The sequence below is a fragment of the Helicoverpa armigera genome, chromosome 8 (genome assembly GCF_030705265.1).
Source record: "Helicoverpa armigera isolate CAAS_96S chromosome 8, ASM3070526v1, whole genome shotgun sequence".
Classification (NCBI taxonomy): domain Eukaryota; kingdom Metazoa; phylum Arthropoda; class Insecta; order Lepidoptera; family Noctuidae; genus Helicoverpa; species Helicoverpa armigera.
Window position 1 is genome coordinate 1,097,935 of NC_087127.1, and position 14,760 is coordinate 1,112,694.

Below are 14,760 nucleotides of genomic sequence, written 5' to 3' on the forward strand. Positions count from 1 at the left end.
AAGACTTAACCAACAAGGTTGAAAATTGGTGGGACAATAGTTTAGTACCAAAAGATGGAATAAGGATACATTTAATCACCACCTGGGTTCGGGAAGTAGTTCCCTCGGCTGTCGGTACGCGGATGGAAATAAGTCTTTATAATTAAAATAAAAATAGCTAAAAAAAGTAGACTATATGAATAACACTTACCCTAGTCAAATAAATAGTCCTCGGCACGATATGTATATTCATAAGGTAATAGACAATCCGGCTTTGTATGTGGCCTTCATGCTTATGTACCACAACCTTTTCCCCGGTATCATAGATCTTCATATAGCTGTAATCGGACTCCATGCTCTCATCTAGAGGCTCATACTTTTCTTTATAGTGTTCTATTCGGAGGAGAAAGTCGTTTAAAACATTGTCTGTGTTCTGAATGTTGGTATAGTCTGGACTGCTTACTTTTACTTCCTGGAATTAGAGGTGTGTTGGTTAGTTTTTAGTTTAATTCTCGCAAATATCGATACGGAAAATGAATGTTAGAAGATTGAATTAAAGTTGAGAATGGAGATAAACATAATACCATGAAACTAAAGATACAATAAGATATAAGCATTTAGAATACATAACAGATTATTAAACGGAAATGGGACTTTGCTGTTTCTGTATTCAGAAAACACCACAAGTTAGTGAAATAGCAGCACATTTTTATCGAAGTTGAATTAGAAGTAGAAAATCCGTTATCAAAGACTAAAGTAAATTTTGTTATTGTATGTATAATTAAGACTAAGTTACAAATAGTTTTCTTTTGTAAGTACACAAGGATACGATTGAACCTCCCTTCGAAACTAACTGAACATCTTAACCCTACAACCATGTATCCCCATAATACCTCACCATGATATTCTGTTCGATGATCCTGGGGTCATCACATATGGACTCCACGAAGAACAGCTTGAAGCCCATCTTGTGCACCACGATGTCGCGGATCATGCGCCGCCGGTCCAGCGTCGAGTTTGTCGCGTCGAACACCTGCGGAATTATGGACTTTATTAGTTAGGGTTTAAGGTTCCATTTTGACTGGAGGGTTTTGAGCAATGAATTTTCTTCTTTTAAGGAGAGTTCGTTCCAAACTTGATGGCGGCTCGCAACTAATTAGCTAGCACGTACGCCTATGTGGTTTTACTATCCATGCACTTTCGTCGCAAACTGATAACTAAAAGCGACACCAATAAGTTTGGCACGAATCACGAATTATTGACTACAGGTCATCTTTCAGATACCAATTGGATGCGTAAAATATCAATAAAGCCATTCAATCAATCGCATGTACAGCTGTTAGACCATTGAGGCCTCATAATCACTCACTCTATCGAAGTTGACGTCGCGTCGTGTGCAATTTCTTAGAACTCTTTTCAATTACGATATTAGGAACATACACGAAGAATATTGGTCATTTAAATAGCTTTTTATTGATGTCCAGGGTCACTATTATTAGGCATTACAATCAATTGATGACATATTATTAGAGTTATTATATCCAATACCCAAAAACGATGGGACATTTCAATTGGGTGTGTGTGGATAGGCGTACCTACTTATTTACCACAATGACATGTTCAGTCATAAAGCCCACGTTAAGTTTTATGTAATGAGGCCCGAGTCTAATAGTTAGATGTTCTCTATTTTAATTAAAATGGTATCGATCCACAGAGTCGACTGGGCCTAGCGCTTAAGCTGATCACAGAAGACAGCCAGACATAATCCTCCTTTATTATGAAACTTGACTTGCACAATAGGCTTTAGCTAGCCAGACTAGTGATGTAAAATGAAAAAAAACGATTTGTTTTTTTTCACTTCTTTGAAAAAAAACATGAAAAAAAACTTTGCATCGTTGTTTTTTTTCTAAATTTGGTTTTTTTTCTAGCGTAAGTTTTAGTTCAATTTTCAAAATTTCCCTTTCGTTGAGTTAATATCAATGAATGTTGCCAATATTTTTATCAGAAAAGTACCGTAGATTCAAGAATAAACCTAAGACTATCTTGTAATCTTAAGTATTAATCTTTAACGGTAAATGCCCTAATAATTTTAGGGTTATTATGCTCTTGAAAATAACCAGGCCCAGAAAAAAAACAGTTTTTTATCAGGGTTTTTTTTCAAGGTTTTTTTTCACATTAGAAAAAAAACGGTTTTTTTGCAACACTAAGCCAGACCATATTCTGTACTTTTTGCACCGTTAAAGTTTGCGTTTAATCTAGGAAACGTAGCAAGTTCTTTCAAGACTTCATATTTCATATTATAGAGACATAAGCGTTGATCAAAAACTAATGCTGAAAGCTACATTCGGAATTAGGATTTTGATCTGGGAAGGGTATGGCTTTGCGTTTGCATCCAGATCCCTGGCATAGGACGCGCCGTAAGGGCAGGGGAATGATAATTAGGCGTTGAGGCTTATCGCCATGGCCTCCTTGTTGTCCGCGCGGAACAACATGTGTGTGTATACTCACAGCAACCTCGCCGCCCTTGACGAGCCACTCGCAGACATCGTGCAGCGCGTCCAGCGCGCACTGCTGCCGTATCGCCATGGCCTCCTTGTTGTCCGCGCGGAACAACATGTGTGTGTATACTCACAGCAACCTCTCCGCCCTTGACGAGCCACTCGCAGACATCGTGCAGCGCGTCCAGCGCGCACTGCTGCCGTATCGCCATGGCCTCCTTGTTGTCCGCGCGGAACAACATGTGTGTGTATACTCACAGCAACCTCTCCGCCCTTGACGAGCCACTCGCAGACATCGTGCAGCGCGTCCAGCGCGCACTGCTGCCGTATCGCCATGGCCTCCTTGTTGTCCGCGCGGAACAACATGTGTGTATACTCACAGCAACCTCTCCGCCCTTGACGAGCCACTCGCAGACATCGTGCAGCGCGTCCAGCGCGCACTGCTGCCGTATCGCCATGGCCTCCTTGTTGTCCGCGCGGAACAACATGTGTGTATACTCACAGCAACCTCTCCGCCCTTGACGAGCCACTCGCAGACATCGTGCAGCGCGTCCAGCGCGCACTGCTGCCGTATCGCCATGGCCTCCTTGTTGTCCGCGCGGAACAACATGTGTGTATACTCACAGCAACCTCTCCGCCCTTGACGAGCCACTCGCAGACATCGTGCAGCGCGTCCAGCGCGCACTGCTGCCGTATCGCCATGGCCTCCTTGTTGTCCGCGCGGAACAACATGTGTGTATACTCACAGCAACCTCTCCGCCCTTGACGAGCCACTCGCAGACATCGTGCAGCGCGTCCAGCGCGCACTGCTGCCGTATCGCCATGGCCTCCTTGTTGTCCGCGCGGAACAACATGTGTGTATACTCACAGCAACCTCTCCGCCCTTGACGAGCCACTCGCAGACATCGTGCAGCGCGTCCAGCGCGCACTGCTGCCGTATCGCCATGGCCTCCTTGTTGTCCGCGCGGAACAACATGTGTGTGTATACTCACAGCAACCTCTCCGCCCTTGACGAGCCACTCGCAGACATCGTGCAGTGCGTCCAGCGCGCACTGCTGCCGTATCGCCATGGCCTCCTTGTTGTCCGCGCGGAACAACATGTGTGTATACTCACAGCAACCTCTCCGCCCTTGACGAGCCACTCGCAGACATCGTGCAGCGCGTCCAGCGCGCACTGCTGCCGTATCGCCATGGCCTCCTTGTTGTCCGCGCGGAACAACATGTGTGTATACTCACAGCAACCTCTCCGCCCTTGACGAGCCACTCGCAGACATCGTGCAGCGCGTCCAGCGCGCACTGCTGCCGTATCGCCATGGCCTCCTTGTTGTCCGCGCGGAACAACATGTGTGTATACTCACAGCAACCTCTCCGCCCTTGACGAGCCACTCGCAGACATCGTGCAGCGCGTCCAGCGCGCACTGCTGCCGTATCGCCATGGCCTCCTTGTTGTCCGCGCGGAACAACATGTGTGTGTATACTCACAGCAACCTCTCCGCCCTTGACGAGCCACTCGCAGACATCGTGCAGCGCGTCCAGCGCGCACTGCTGCCGTATCGCCATGGCCTCCTTGTTGTCCGCGCGGAACAACATGTGTGTGTATACTCACAGCAACCTCTCCGCCCTTGACGAGCCACTCGCAGACATCGTGCAGTGCGTCCAGCGCGCACTGCTGCCGTATCGCCATGGCCTCTTTGTTGTCCGCGCGGAAGAACTCGTGGCTCGTGTACGCGGTCGTCGCGTGGCGTCTGTACTCGCCCAGGTTGAATACTGCAGGCAAAAATATGTGTAGTTAGTAAAATGAGTCACTTTTTGTCTAAGTTAGGCCCGAGTCACACCGGCAACGGCAGCTGACTCGGGCCTTAAAAAGAGGGTCTTAAAATAAGCTGTCAGAACTGTGACCTCTAGAGTTGCTAGCGAATTTCTGTTTTAGTTAAATACTCTTTATTGATATCTTAGTCTTAAATGATGCATTAAAAATGTTGCCTATGTTTAAAATGTTTCCGCCCGCGGATGATGCTGCTATTAACTAAATCGCGAGAATTAAACCCGACTGCGTCAAAAGATTTCTTCTGACATTTATTGCTGAAAGCTATACCACCTCCTTTTAATTGGCGAGTAAAAAAACTGCATTTAAAAAAGTAATTCAGATATGTGGAAAATCAAATCTGGCAAGACTGTCTGGCACCGTAATGCATGCAGACCACGTGCAACCTCAAGGCTGAAGTTATTATTCCGAAGCTTGTTTGTTTTTAACGATGTTACTTTGCTAGTCAATTACTTAGGGGAGTGTGACAGTTAATTTTAATAAAATTATATTTATGTGTATAACGAGCATTCAATAAATGGAAAGTGAAGTATGTCATGTCACGTTATAGCTCCATGACTATAAAATCATCCATTAATATAATTTGGATGAAGTGCCTAGCCAGCAATTCATCTGCCTAGTCTTTTTCCAACTGTGTTAGGGTCGGCTTCCAGTCTAACATGATGCAGCCGATGCAGGCTGCGTCTGACTTGCGTGCGTATCGCGTCTGTATCGCTACAAACGCGCATCGACGGCGCGTTTAAAAAACGTGGTGTGCATAGGCCCTTAGCTAGATAAGTAAACAGTCTTAGCAACAACATAATATAAGCTAACTGATTCAATGCTTTATGGCGCATTTGAAAAAAAATACATCGGGGGTACAAGATTTTATAAGGTTACCGATTTTTTGTGCAGTTGACAATTTTCAAGGAATGATAGTCTTTTTTGTCGTGACTGAGAATTTTCAACTGCACCTAGAAAACGGTAAGATCATACGTAGAATATGCGTCTTTGACAAAACATTTTTACTTTTCTATTGGTGGGAATATAACAGCAATGCAGACAAACTATAAATACCTATAGCTGACGACATAGGTCATGCGGGCAATTTTAAAATCCTTCAATTAAGTGCAGAAGTACGTATAGCGGCGCATTTGACATCGCGTGACTGCCGTACTGCACCAATGGACTACTTGTTTGAAGTCTATTTAGTTTAATGATGTGGTTATAGCTAGGTGAGGAAGTCGTTTTAGTGCCTAGGTGGGGAAAGTGGCTTTGTGATTTTCCGAAATAGTTGACGCAATCTAAGGAAGTAAACGGCTAATGAACGATGTAGGTATACATTTTAGTTAATAAGGGACTGTGACTTTCTACCCTTTCACCCCCGGGAGGAGTATTAACACCACTACCAAATATCGGGATTAAAAATATCAACTATTAATTTTGGAATAACCATAAGCGATTTCATTCGCGTCCCGTGGGAACTATATCACGTGCCAGGTATAATTGTAAGTAGTTTATAGCATTCCTAGCTATCTATCTAGCACTGGAATATTTTTTCAAATCGGATCAGTAGATCCTGAGATTTGCGCCTTCAACGCAACCAACTCTTCAGCTTTAAAATATCAATTAAACGAATATATTCCTGTAGACTTAAGAACTATAAAACTCACCCCTCGTATTGATGCCTATCCAGTTGAGATATCTGGAGAGTTTCTTGGAGATGTAGGTCTTGCCGCGGGCGGGCAGGCCCACCATCGCGATCACGTGCGGTATATTCACATAGTTCGCGCGTTCACCTGCAATAGAGGACAATATTTCTTTTAGAAAAATATACTGATACAAAAATCTTTTCAATGAATTCACAAAAATACTTCAAGTATCGTTATTTCCTTGACCACCTGTAATAGGTCTATATGAGATACAAGCCTTTGTCTTTATTAAAAAAGTGTAATTTTTCCTGTTGCAAAAATATTGAGATGAAATTGGTGGCCTTATTTTAGGCTTTCATAGTATCAAACTTATATATAATTCGTCGATACTGGAATGAAATCTTGATAGAGGAGTATCTTAGGACTAGAACATGTAAGAATGTAGGCAAATCTGTTTTTTTTTTTCAATCGTTTCTGTCACATCAATTAAGTGATTAATCAGTCAATCTAATGAGGGGCAAGTGTCAGATTTCAATTCCTGTCCTGCACTATATCTTACCTCTACATAGATATCCCACATAGTAATTGTTAAACTACTGTACCTGCATCATGTACAGAGATTTTCTTGTTTATAGACAGATTGTTTATGATACAGCATACAGCATATGTAGTATGACGTGTTTGATGAAGCTATTGCCTGCATTGTTATTGTGTAAAAGAACACAGATAAATTCATTGTTTCTTCAGTGCACTTGTTAGATGAATGAAAAATGCTTGAAAAATTATGCTAATGTTTATGAAATAATTTTTTCATAGCAACCGATATAAATAGCTTTGATTAATTGTGACCTTCAAAAGAACATAAAATATACACAGTTACATGAAAACCTTTTTTTTTGAATTTGGTTAAAAATAATGATTGTGTCTACCGTTATAATCAGATAGTATGAAACCTACCAAAACAGAAGTTATTTGACGTAATAATAATTTTTATCTATTAATAAACCAGTATGTTTACAAGCAAAACATGTGATGTGAGGTAGGTATGTACCCGCAGGAGGTTATCATCTAATAAGTACTTGTTTATGCTTAGTTTTATGATATAAGTGATAGTCTATGCTCATGTTTTGCTATCTCTGTTGACTGTTGGCATCAATATAGTTTGCATACATTATGAGTACTGCTCTCTTTACTTATTTTTTGCACAAACAAGTCCACTGTTAACCATTTTACTGAAATGTATATAATTTAAATCAGATTCAAGCCTTTTGCATATTTTGTGTTATCTTCAATAATTTGGATCAGAAAATATGAAATATATTTTGTTCTTAAAACATTTTAGATTATTATAAATCTAAATCTTTTCCAGAAATAGATTGCAGTTATGAGCACACACAACCCACTATTGTATCATAGCTTATGTAGAACAGGACAAAGGCAATAAAAATAAACACAATTGAAATGTTCATAACAGGTTCCTGTTTTAAAACTCAGCAGCAAAATTTAAAACTTCCACGGAACATGAATATAATTACAAAATCAATAATATCATACAAGGTCAGCAAGCATTTTTATAGGTCACACAGTTGAACATAATTAATCAATGAGATATTAAAACTTCTTGCAAGTTATCTAGTCTATGCTTGCAGGTTTTAATCAGCTAGAGGCAGAATGTGTAATTATCTGAGCTTCTTATCAGTGGAGAAAATATAATATTATGAATGTCTTTGGAATGAATATGTTCTTTTTACCTGATTAAAATTTATATTTTATGCAGTCAATGAAATATATTGTTTTAAAGTCAGTTAAGTTACTATGGACCATTGATATTCTTAGAATGCAATATAGGTATTTAAAATATTGATTGATAAAATATCCAGACAGACAATGGTTTGGAAGAAAATCCATCTATTAATCAATGTAGTGTTATCCAAAGTTTTGATTGATTACCACAACTTGTAGAGTGCTATCAGAAAATTACTGCACACTCATCTAAACATACAATACTGTTCTAAAGCTATTTCACGCCTATCTGATAGCTATAGCCGACCAGATAATTCGATTATCACGTATATCTAACTGATAATAATCTATTAACACGGATGATCAATTGCCTAGCCTACACCCCATGAAGACAACACTTCCTGGTTAAAAAACTATTTTAATACAACTTCTAACAAACTGGATGTGAAGAACTCGTCGCCATAAGAAATATGTGCGTCCTTGTGACGACAGCATGTAAACTACTGCTAAATTCTCCCACGGAATTCGCGAAACTAGAGTTTTTACTAACCATCACCAAAATACTGCTTGTTGAGGTACTTCCAACCTTCGGCGCGGTTGTCTTCGGTATCCATATCAATCTCGATTTTATACGAGCCTTGATGGAGAAATAAATACGTTTTTTTATTCAATAAATTGAATTAATTCGCACTCGATCAACTCCGCCGACGGCAATACGCGAACTGTCAAAGTCAACGATTAAATCGATTGACATGACATTCATCTGACAGTTGATTTAATAGTAATAGACAAGAGCCTTTTCAGCTAGTGTTATTTCAGCCAGTACCATTTTAAACTTTTTCTAACGATACCTTTTTGGTCTGTAAAAGTACTCAATCGTGTTTGTTTGAATTATATTTGGATGTAATTTATGACGACAAATTATCAGTATTTCATTTATTAATTATCACCAAAAGATCAGCATAAATATGTTTTTACCCGACTGCCAAAGAAGGAGGGTAATGTTTTTCGAGTGTATGTAAGTATGTATGTATGTATGTATGTCTGTTCCTTTGTGACCTCCTGTAGCCTAAACGGCTTGGTGGATTTTGATGTATGAGGTATCGTTAGATTTGTCTTGATTACGGGAGTGTCATAGGATACATTTTATCCTAAAAGTCCCACGGGATATTTTTTCTAAATTTCCCTTTAAAAAAATATGTATGCGGTATCATTAGATTCATTTCAATCACGGGAGTAATAATTAATATAGGATACGTTTTTTCTCAAAATTCCCACGGGAACATGTTAATTCTGCGTCAACGCAAAGCAACTCATGCGTTAGCAAGCAAAAAGATAGGGCGTGGCCTGGCATGCGGCGCGCGGCGCGGTGCGGAGGGGGATATGCTCGAGTATACAGCCCGAATGCGGGCACACGCATAAGGGCACACGTCGTTGACGGTCTTCAGCAGTAATGACTCACCTAATTCTTTTCTTCTTCACTACCAACAGTCCAGATTGGCGGTAAATTTATGTTGCGGAGTAACATCACTCGTAATCTAAAGCCAAATGTCGTCGAAATAATTTAAAATGGTACTTACATATACATAGTCTTCTACATCTACAACATTTTCGTTAAATAAAACAGCTAAAAGTTATAAATAAAAGAATTATTATTAAAAACAAAATACCCGACTGCACACTAAAAAGAGTAAAACAAGCCCCACAATAATATTTAATTTATAAATATTGATGGAAAGCATCGCAGGCGGGGACCACCTTGACCGCCACCAACGAAAATTCTGCTAAATGGTGCACAACCGAAATGACTATAAATAAGCCTCTGTTGGTCCCCGCCTGCGATGCTTTCCATCAATATTTATAAATTAAATATTATTGTGGGGCTTGTTTTACTCTTTTTTTAGTGTGCAGTCGGGTATTTTTTATCAGTTAAATACATAGCACCCAAATATAACATATCCTTCATATTAAGATAAGTTCGTCTGTGTACTTAATTAGTTAGAGTGTACTAGATTTATGTGTTAAAGATTACGACAAATGTAACCTCTGTAATATTGGTAGCGAGAGAAATGCGTCAGAGATCACGCCGTGTGTTGATGAAGCCAGTTGACGACATGCAAACGATAACCTTTATATAAATTGCATGATAACAGCTCATAATTTTTCCACGGCGCCATTATAACTAATCATTCCTAAGTCCACAAAATACTGGATCTGAATAACTTCTAAAATTGGCTAATATTAGTTCTTAACTTAGTGTTACTGTGGCTTCACAGATGTCGTTGGTTGTTACCCGTACCAATGCGTCATTGTTTTCTTTTATTTTTATCTAAATAGACAACGATTAAAAATAGCAGCTGTTTCTACAATGAGCCCAAATACAAATCTTATCTAAATAACAAAACAAACTTACGTTCTACAACAAGAGCTACCCTCAAGGAAAATAGGTACTTAAATCTGAAAACCGGATAGCTGAAATTGGATTTCCAGTTTTCTGATGACTATGTCATGTGTGCTATTCTCAGGCTCTACTAGGTTTTCAATAATCGGATATAATTCACGAAAATTGGTTTAGGTGCGAAACCGGCTTAAGCCGGCTGTCTATTACTTATTATCTGCTTATCGGGTCCTTTTGACATCGAATCAATACCTATCGCATTGCGGGAGATATCAATCTTTCGAGATAATAATATCTTTAGACCGGAAAAGTGCTAAAGTAGGAGTCTGAAAACTAACGCAAGATAATAAAGGAGTTTTATTGAAAAAGGAAAATTAAATGTTTCAAGTACGTGTGGGTGAGTTCGAGTCCGGGTGGGTCAGTGTAGGCGGTAGTGGGCGTAGTACAACTAAACTATCACTTCTGTCTTAGGCGCGATTACATTATACCTAGTATTGAAGAAAGAACCTCATGCATGAGGAGAGGCTGATACCCAGGAAGACAGGAATAAGGGTGACGGGGAAGATTGGTCGTTCGATGTTCGATATTACTAAGGCTCCAAATGGAAAAATTCTTTTCTTTGAATTGCCTCCTGTTTAAGCCGTTTAAGCGTAGGTACTTCGTTATTGAACGATTATATTATCAGCAAGTTTACTAAGCGGAATGGTGTTAACTCCTATCTGGTTGGTCTTTCTAATCATATGTATTAGTATTTTTGTTCTTTATTATCACGGCTTTACTAACGATTTCCACGTGCAGACAGATAAACAATATTCACTCCAATAAAATATGCAGATTACTTTTTATGTCATATTTAAATCAACCTGTAAATACCTTCGCAAATTAGAATACTCAAATTATTAATACCGATTAATCTTTGTCTCGCAGGTCCGATTTATCTACTTAATAATTATCTTTTAATTACAATGATGCTAAAGCAAGATTTCACTGGTAACCGATAAAGTGTCAGTTAGTTATCTGCCAGGTAAGGCTGCTTCTAATTTCTGCCAGATATTGCTATCTGAGACATGTGAAAACGAAAGTTACAGTTTATTTGTCAGATAAGGACCTGATAGGCTATCAGAGAGTGGTCATAAATGTATCAACTTCTTGTGAGCGAAATACAAAGAAGGACCAATGTTAGTTCGATACTGTCAAGCTAGATGGCTCTAGTGTACCTTTGCCGTTCATATCCAATTTTCTTCTGTACACTTGCAAGCAATTCGTGACCCATTTATATAACCGACCTCTTTCGCACAAATCGATTCCAGTATTTCCAGTTACACTGAACTGTGCTGGTAGAAACTGGTTTCCATTATTTTAGTCTGACGTTGCTACTCAGCATCTGAAGGCGCTAACGTGCAAATTGACTGTCAATTGTTTACCAAGACATTTGTGACGGCCATGGAGAACTAAATGACTAGCGGAGGTGCCTTAACGGAAAATCGTCGCGCGCCAAAATGCGGGTGAACGGGGCACGAGAAACGTTACTGTTACGTTACACCCTTATACGCCTTCTTTGGACCCGAGCATTTTTTGTAATACTAAAAATCGCTGACAGGTGTCTCAAAGAACCCGAACGCCTCGTTAATTGACTCGTAACTGATCATTTTGGTCATGCCCAGCGTGCGAATTTGACCAAACAGAAGGCGCCTGACCTACCTGCATTGTAGCATCTCCGCTCATATTTGCTTACTCCGTGTTACCGATACATTTGTGACGTCACTTGTCACGCCGGCTCTTTGAATGAAAGTGAACGATGTACGGTGGGTGGGACGCGCTAATTTAGTTCGCAGTTGGCTACGTCATTGCTTGCCCTTGACATTGCGTCGATTTCGACTCGTCAGTTGACTGTACTTAGTACTTTTCTAATAATAAAATCGGTGTAATGAATATTCCGGGTTGTTTGAAGTTCCCACCATAGCTCTGTCTACGACAGATGCATAGACAAATAATGGCGGTTTCTGAACTTACCCCTGTCGGTGGTAATCGAGGTATTCATTGTTATGGCAAAGTTAAGAGCCAAAATTCATGGATTTCCTCAGAAGTCTGTAAATACAATACAGATATTACCTATCTTTGAGAGTCACGTGGCCTAGGTCGCTCAAATCTGATGATTTCTTGTAAAAGTTACAGGGATGTTAAGAACCCATGTTCTAAGTAGGTAAAATACAATAGGTTTACCTATATGTTTAACATAGCACCCGCGACACCCTTGGGTATATTAATTTAAGTACATACACACGTAGATTTACCAACAAGCATTCCATAATCACGTTTAAAACAATTGACGCACTCGTGAGATATAAATAGCAGCATCAATAGAGCATCATTTTGGGCCGAGTCGACTGACACGCCTATCTCTTGAATGTTAGCTCTCTCTGCCAGGGATGTGTCGTAAGATCCAAGTCTACATGACTAAGATGGCTTTAATTTCCGGCTTCGTGGAGTTGGATACTACAGACAGAAGTGAGATGTTTTAGATGTTCATAAGTTTAAACCTATTTATGTATGTAAGAGTAGTTCCCTGAAAGGTTCTCTCTGATATTCAACCTTTTCATATTGTCTATGCCCGGCATAGACCATATGAAAAGGTGGCATAGTATGCCGCTGTATTAGATACTCAAACATGATATGATGCACTGCTCTATGGAAAATTGAGAAAGATGCGATGGTTTTTTTTAACGCAATTCATGAAGATAAATGATGGCGTTGATTTCTGGCAATATAACTCCACGTGCTGGTTTTATTGGAGACTTTACTAGCTAATAAATTAAAGAGACTGTAATATCATTACCATTTGTTTCTTTTTATATTTATATCCCTTTCCTTACACAACTAACCATAGCAATAATGATTAATGACTACCAGACATCTGAATAGTAAATTCATTAAAGAACTCATTACTTTAGTAATAGCGTATTAAAACAAAGTTTAATTAAGTAATTACTTGGCAAAGGTCACGGGAGCACTTGACATAATTGTTTGCTCGTCAACTCATGTCATGCCGCCACGTGCCTGATAGGGCAATCAGACGGAAGGTCGAATGTACCTACGTATATGATAAATTGGAAGCTACTTCAATAAAGAACACTCATACAAATACCTACGTACCATACCTACTATTCTTATGATTTAAAAAACAAATGAATGCGATCTAATTAAACGTATAGCAATAAGTACATTTTATCATTTGATGTCCAAAAATATGCAGAATCAGGTTACAAAGGGTGGTGAGCGGTCTTCTCTATTTTGCATCAGAGGAAAGTCATATGAAAATTATAATTCTGGGCACGAAAATTTGGTACTAATGGAATTACTAGCATTAAGCATGTGTTCTTGCATTGACAATTTGGTATTTGATGGAGTTACGATATTAATTTGCTGTCAGACTTCTTCGAATGCCCTATTTTTTATTACTGCATTCTTAGGTTTTCTGCCAAAGACATTTTGACCGTCCTTTTGGTCATTGAACTTAAGCTTAGTTTCACGTTGCTAAGACCCTCTTTCGCACTAGTAGATTACCAGTGATTTTTATATCGAACAATGAATGTGCTCTTTGCCTTTGAACCTTTTTAACCCCCGACGCAAAAACGACGGGGTGTTATAAGTTTGACGTGTCTGTGTGTGTGTGTGTGTGTGTGTGTGTGTGTGTGTGTGTGTGTGTATGTGGCATCGTAGCTCCCAAACGGATGATCCGATTGTAATGCGGTTTTTTTTGTTTAAGAGGTATGTCAGTCGGGAGTGTTCTTAGCTATGTTTGGTTGAAATCGGTTCAGGTCTTCAAGGTCATCAGCTCGTTTGCTAGATGTGATAGGAATGTTACACGCTCAGTTTACTTGCAAGTGTATGTGGGATCTGAAATTGGAAACACTAATGTCTTTTGGAACCACTGAGCTGGTCTGCTGTTAGGGCACGAAGATAGGAGACGTAACCCTGAACTGCCTTTTAGTAAACCCATCGAGTTTGGGCTCGTTGAATTTGTCTTGACGAGTTCTCTTCATGTTTCTGATTGACGAGAACCTGATGCTGGAAATGGGATGTGGCGGATGAAACCCTGGAATGCCGGAATGAAACGGATAAACCGATTTATATTTTTGCTGAAAATCTAGAATTTCCAAAGGTTAATCTTTATTGTTTCTCAATCTGTGCAATTCTCCCAGAGCCAGTTTGTCATGAGGATTGTTAAACAGCTTCCTTTGGCCGAGATCGCATATAACGACCCCATCTTAAGATAAAATAAATTAAATGAAAGAAGGAAAAATTAAGGAGCTCCTTTAAAAAGCATGAAATAAAATTAAATTATAAATTTAAAAAAACCCCCGACCCAAAAAAAGTACGCAATAATTATGACAAAAGGTTAAAAACGCTAAACCCTACAAAAAGCAAAAAATAACTTTTAACACTAGGTAAACTAAATTTTGACGTGTCGGGGGACCGCTTTCTACCTTCATAAATACTTACATAAATCAAATGATACCTACCTAATTACAACATTCGTTTAAAAAAAAAACACGTATCTAAAGTAATGAATTAGAGCGGTCCCCCGACACGATTTTCAAATTTACTTTAATTTTCAAATTTTCTGACATTTTTATAAAGCTGAACTTAATTTCATAATTATTGTGGCATCCGTCACTATATTTT

At 39.5% G+C, this 14,760-nt stretch overlaps 1 protein-coding gene across 1 annotated transcript in view; it reads right to left on the bottom strand.

Annotated features, from left to right (window-relative positions):
• Positions 1-14,760, bottom strand: part of LOC110382547 (6-phosphofructo-2-kinase/fructose-2,6-bisphosphatase) — a 43,141-nt gene that overhangs the window by 8,290 nt on the left and 20,091 nt on the right. Inside the window, exons 2-5 of the mRNA XM_064035941.1 lie at positions 5,955-6,080; positions 4,084-4,244; positions 878-1,012; positions 191-451 (exon numbers count right to left, since the gene is read on the bottom strand). Coding sequence (XP_063892011.1) covers positions 191-451; positions 878-1,012; positions 4,084-4,244; positions 5,955-6,080 — 683 coding nt within the window. The remainder of the gene's footprint in view (positions 1-190; positions 452-877; positions 1,013-4,083; positions 4,245-5,954; positions 6,081-14,760) is intronic.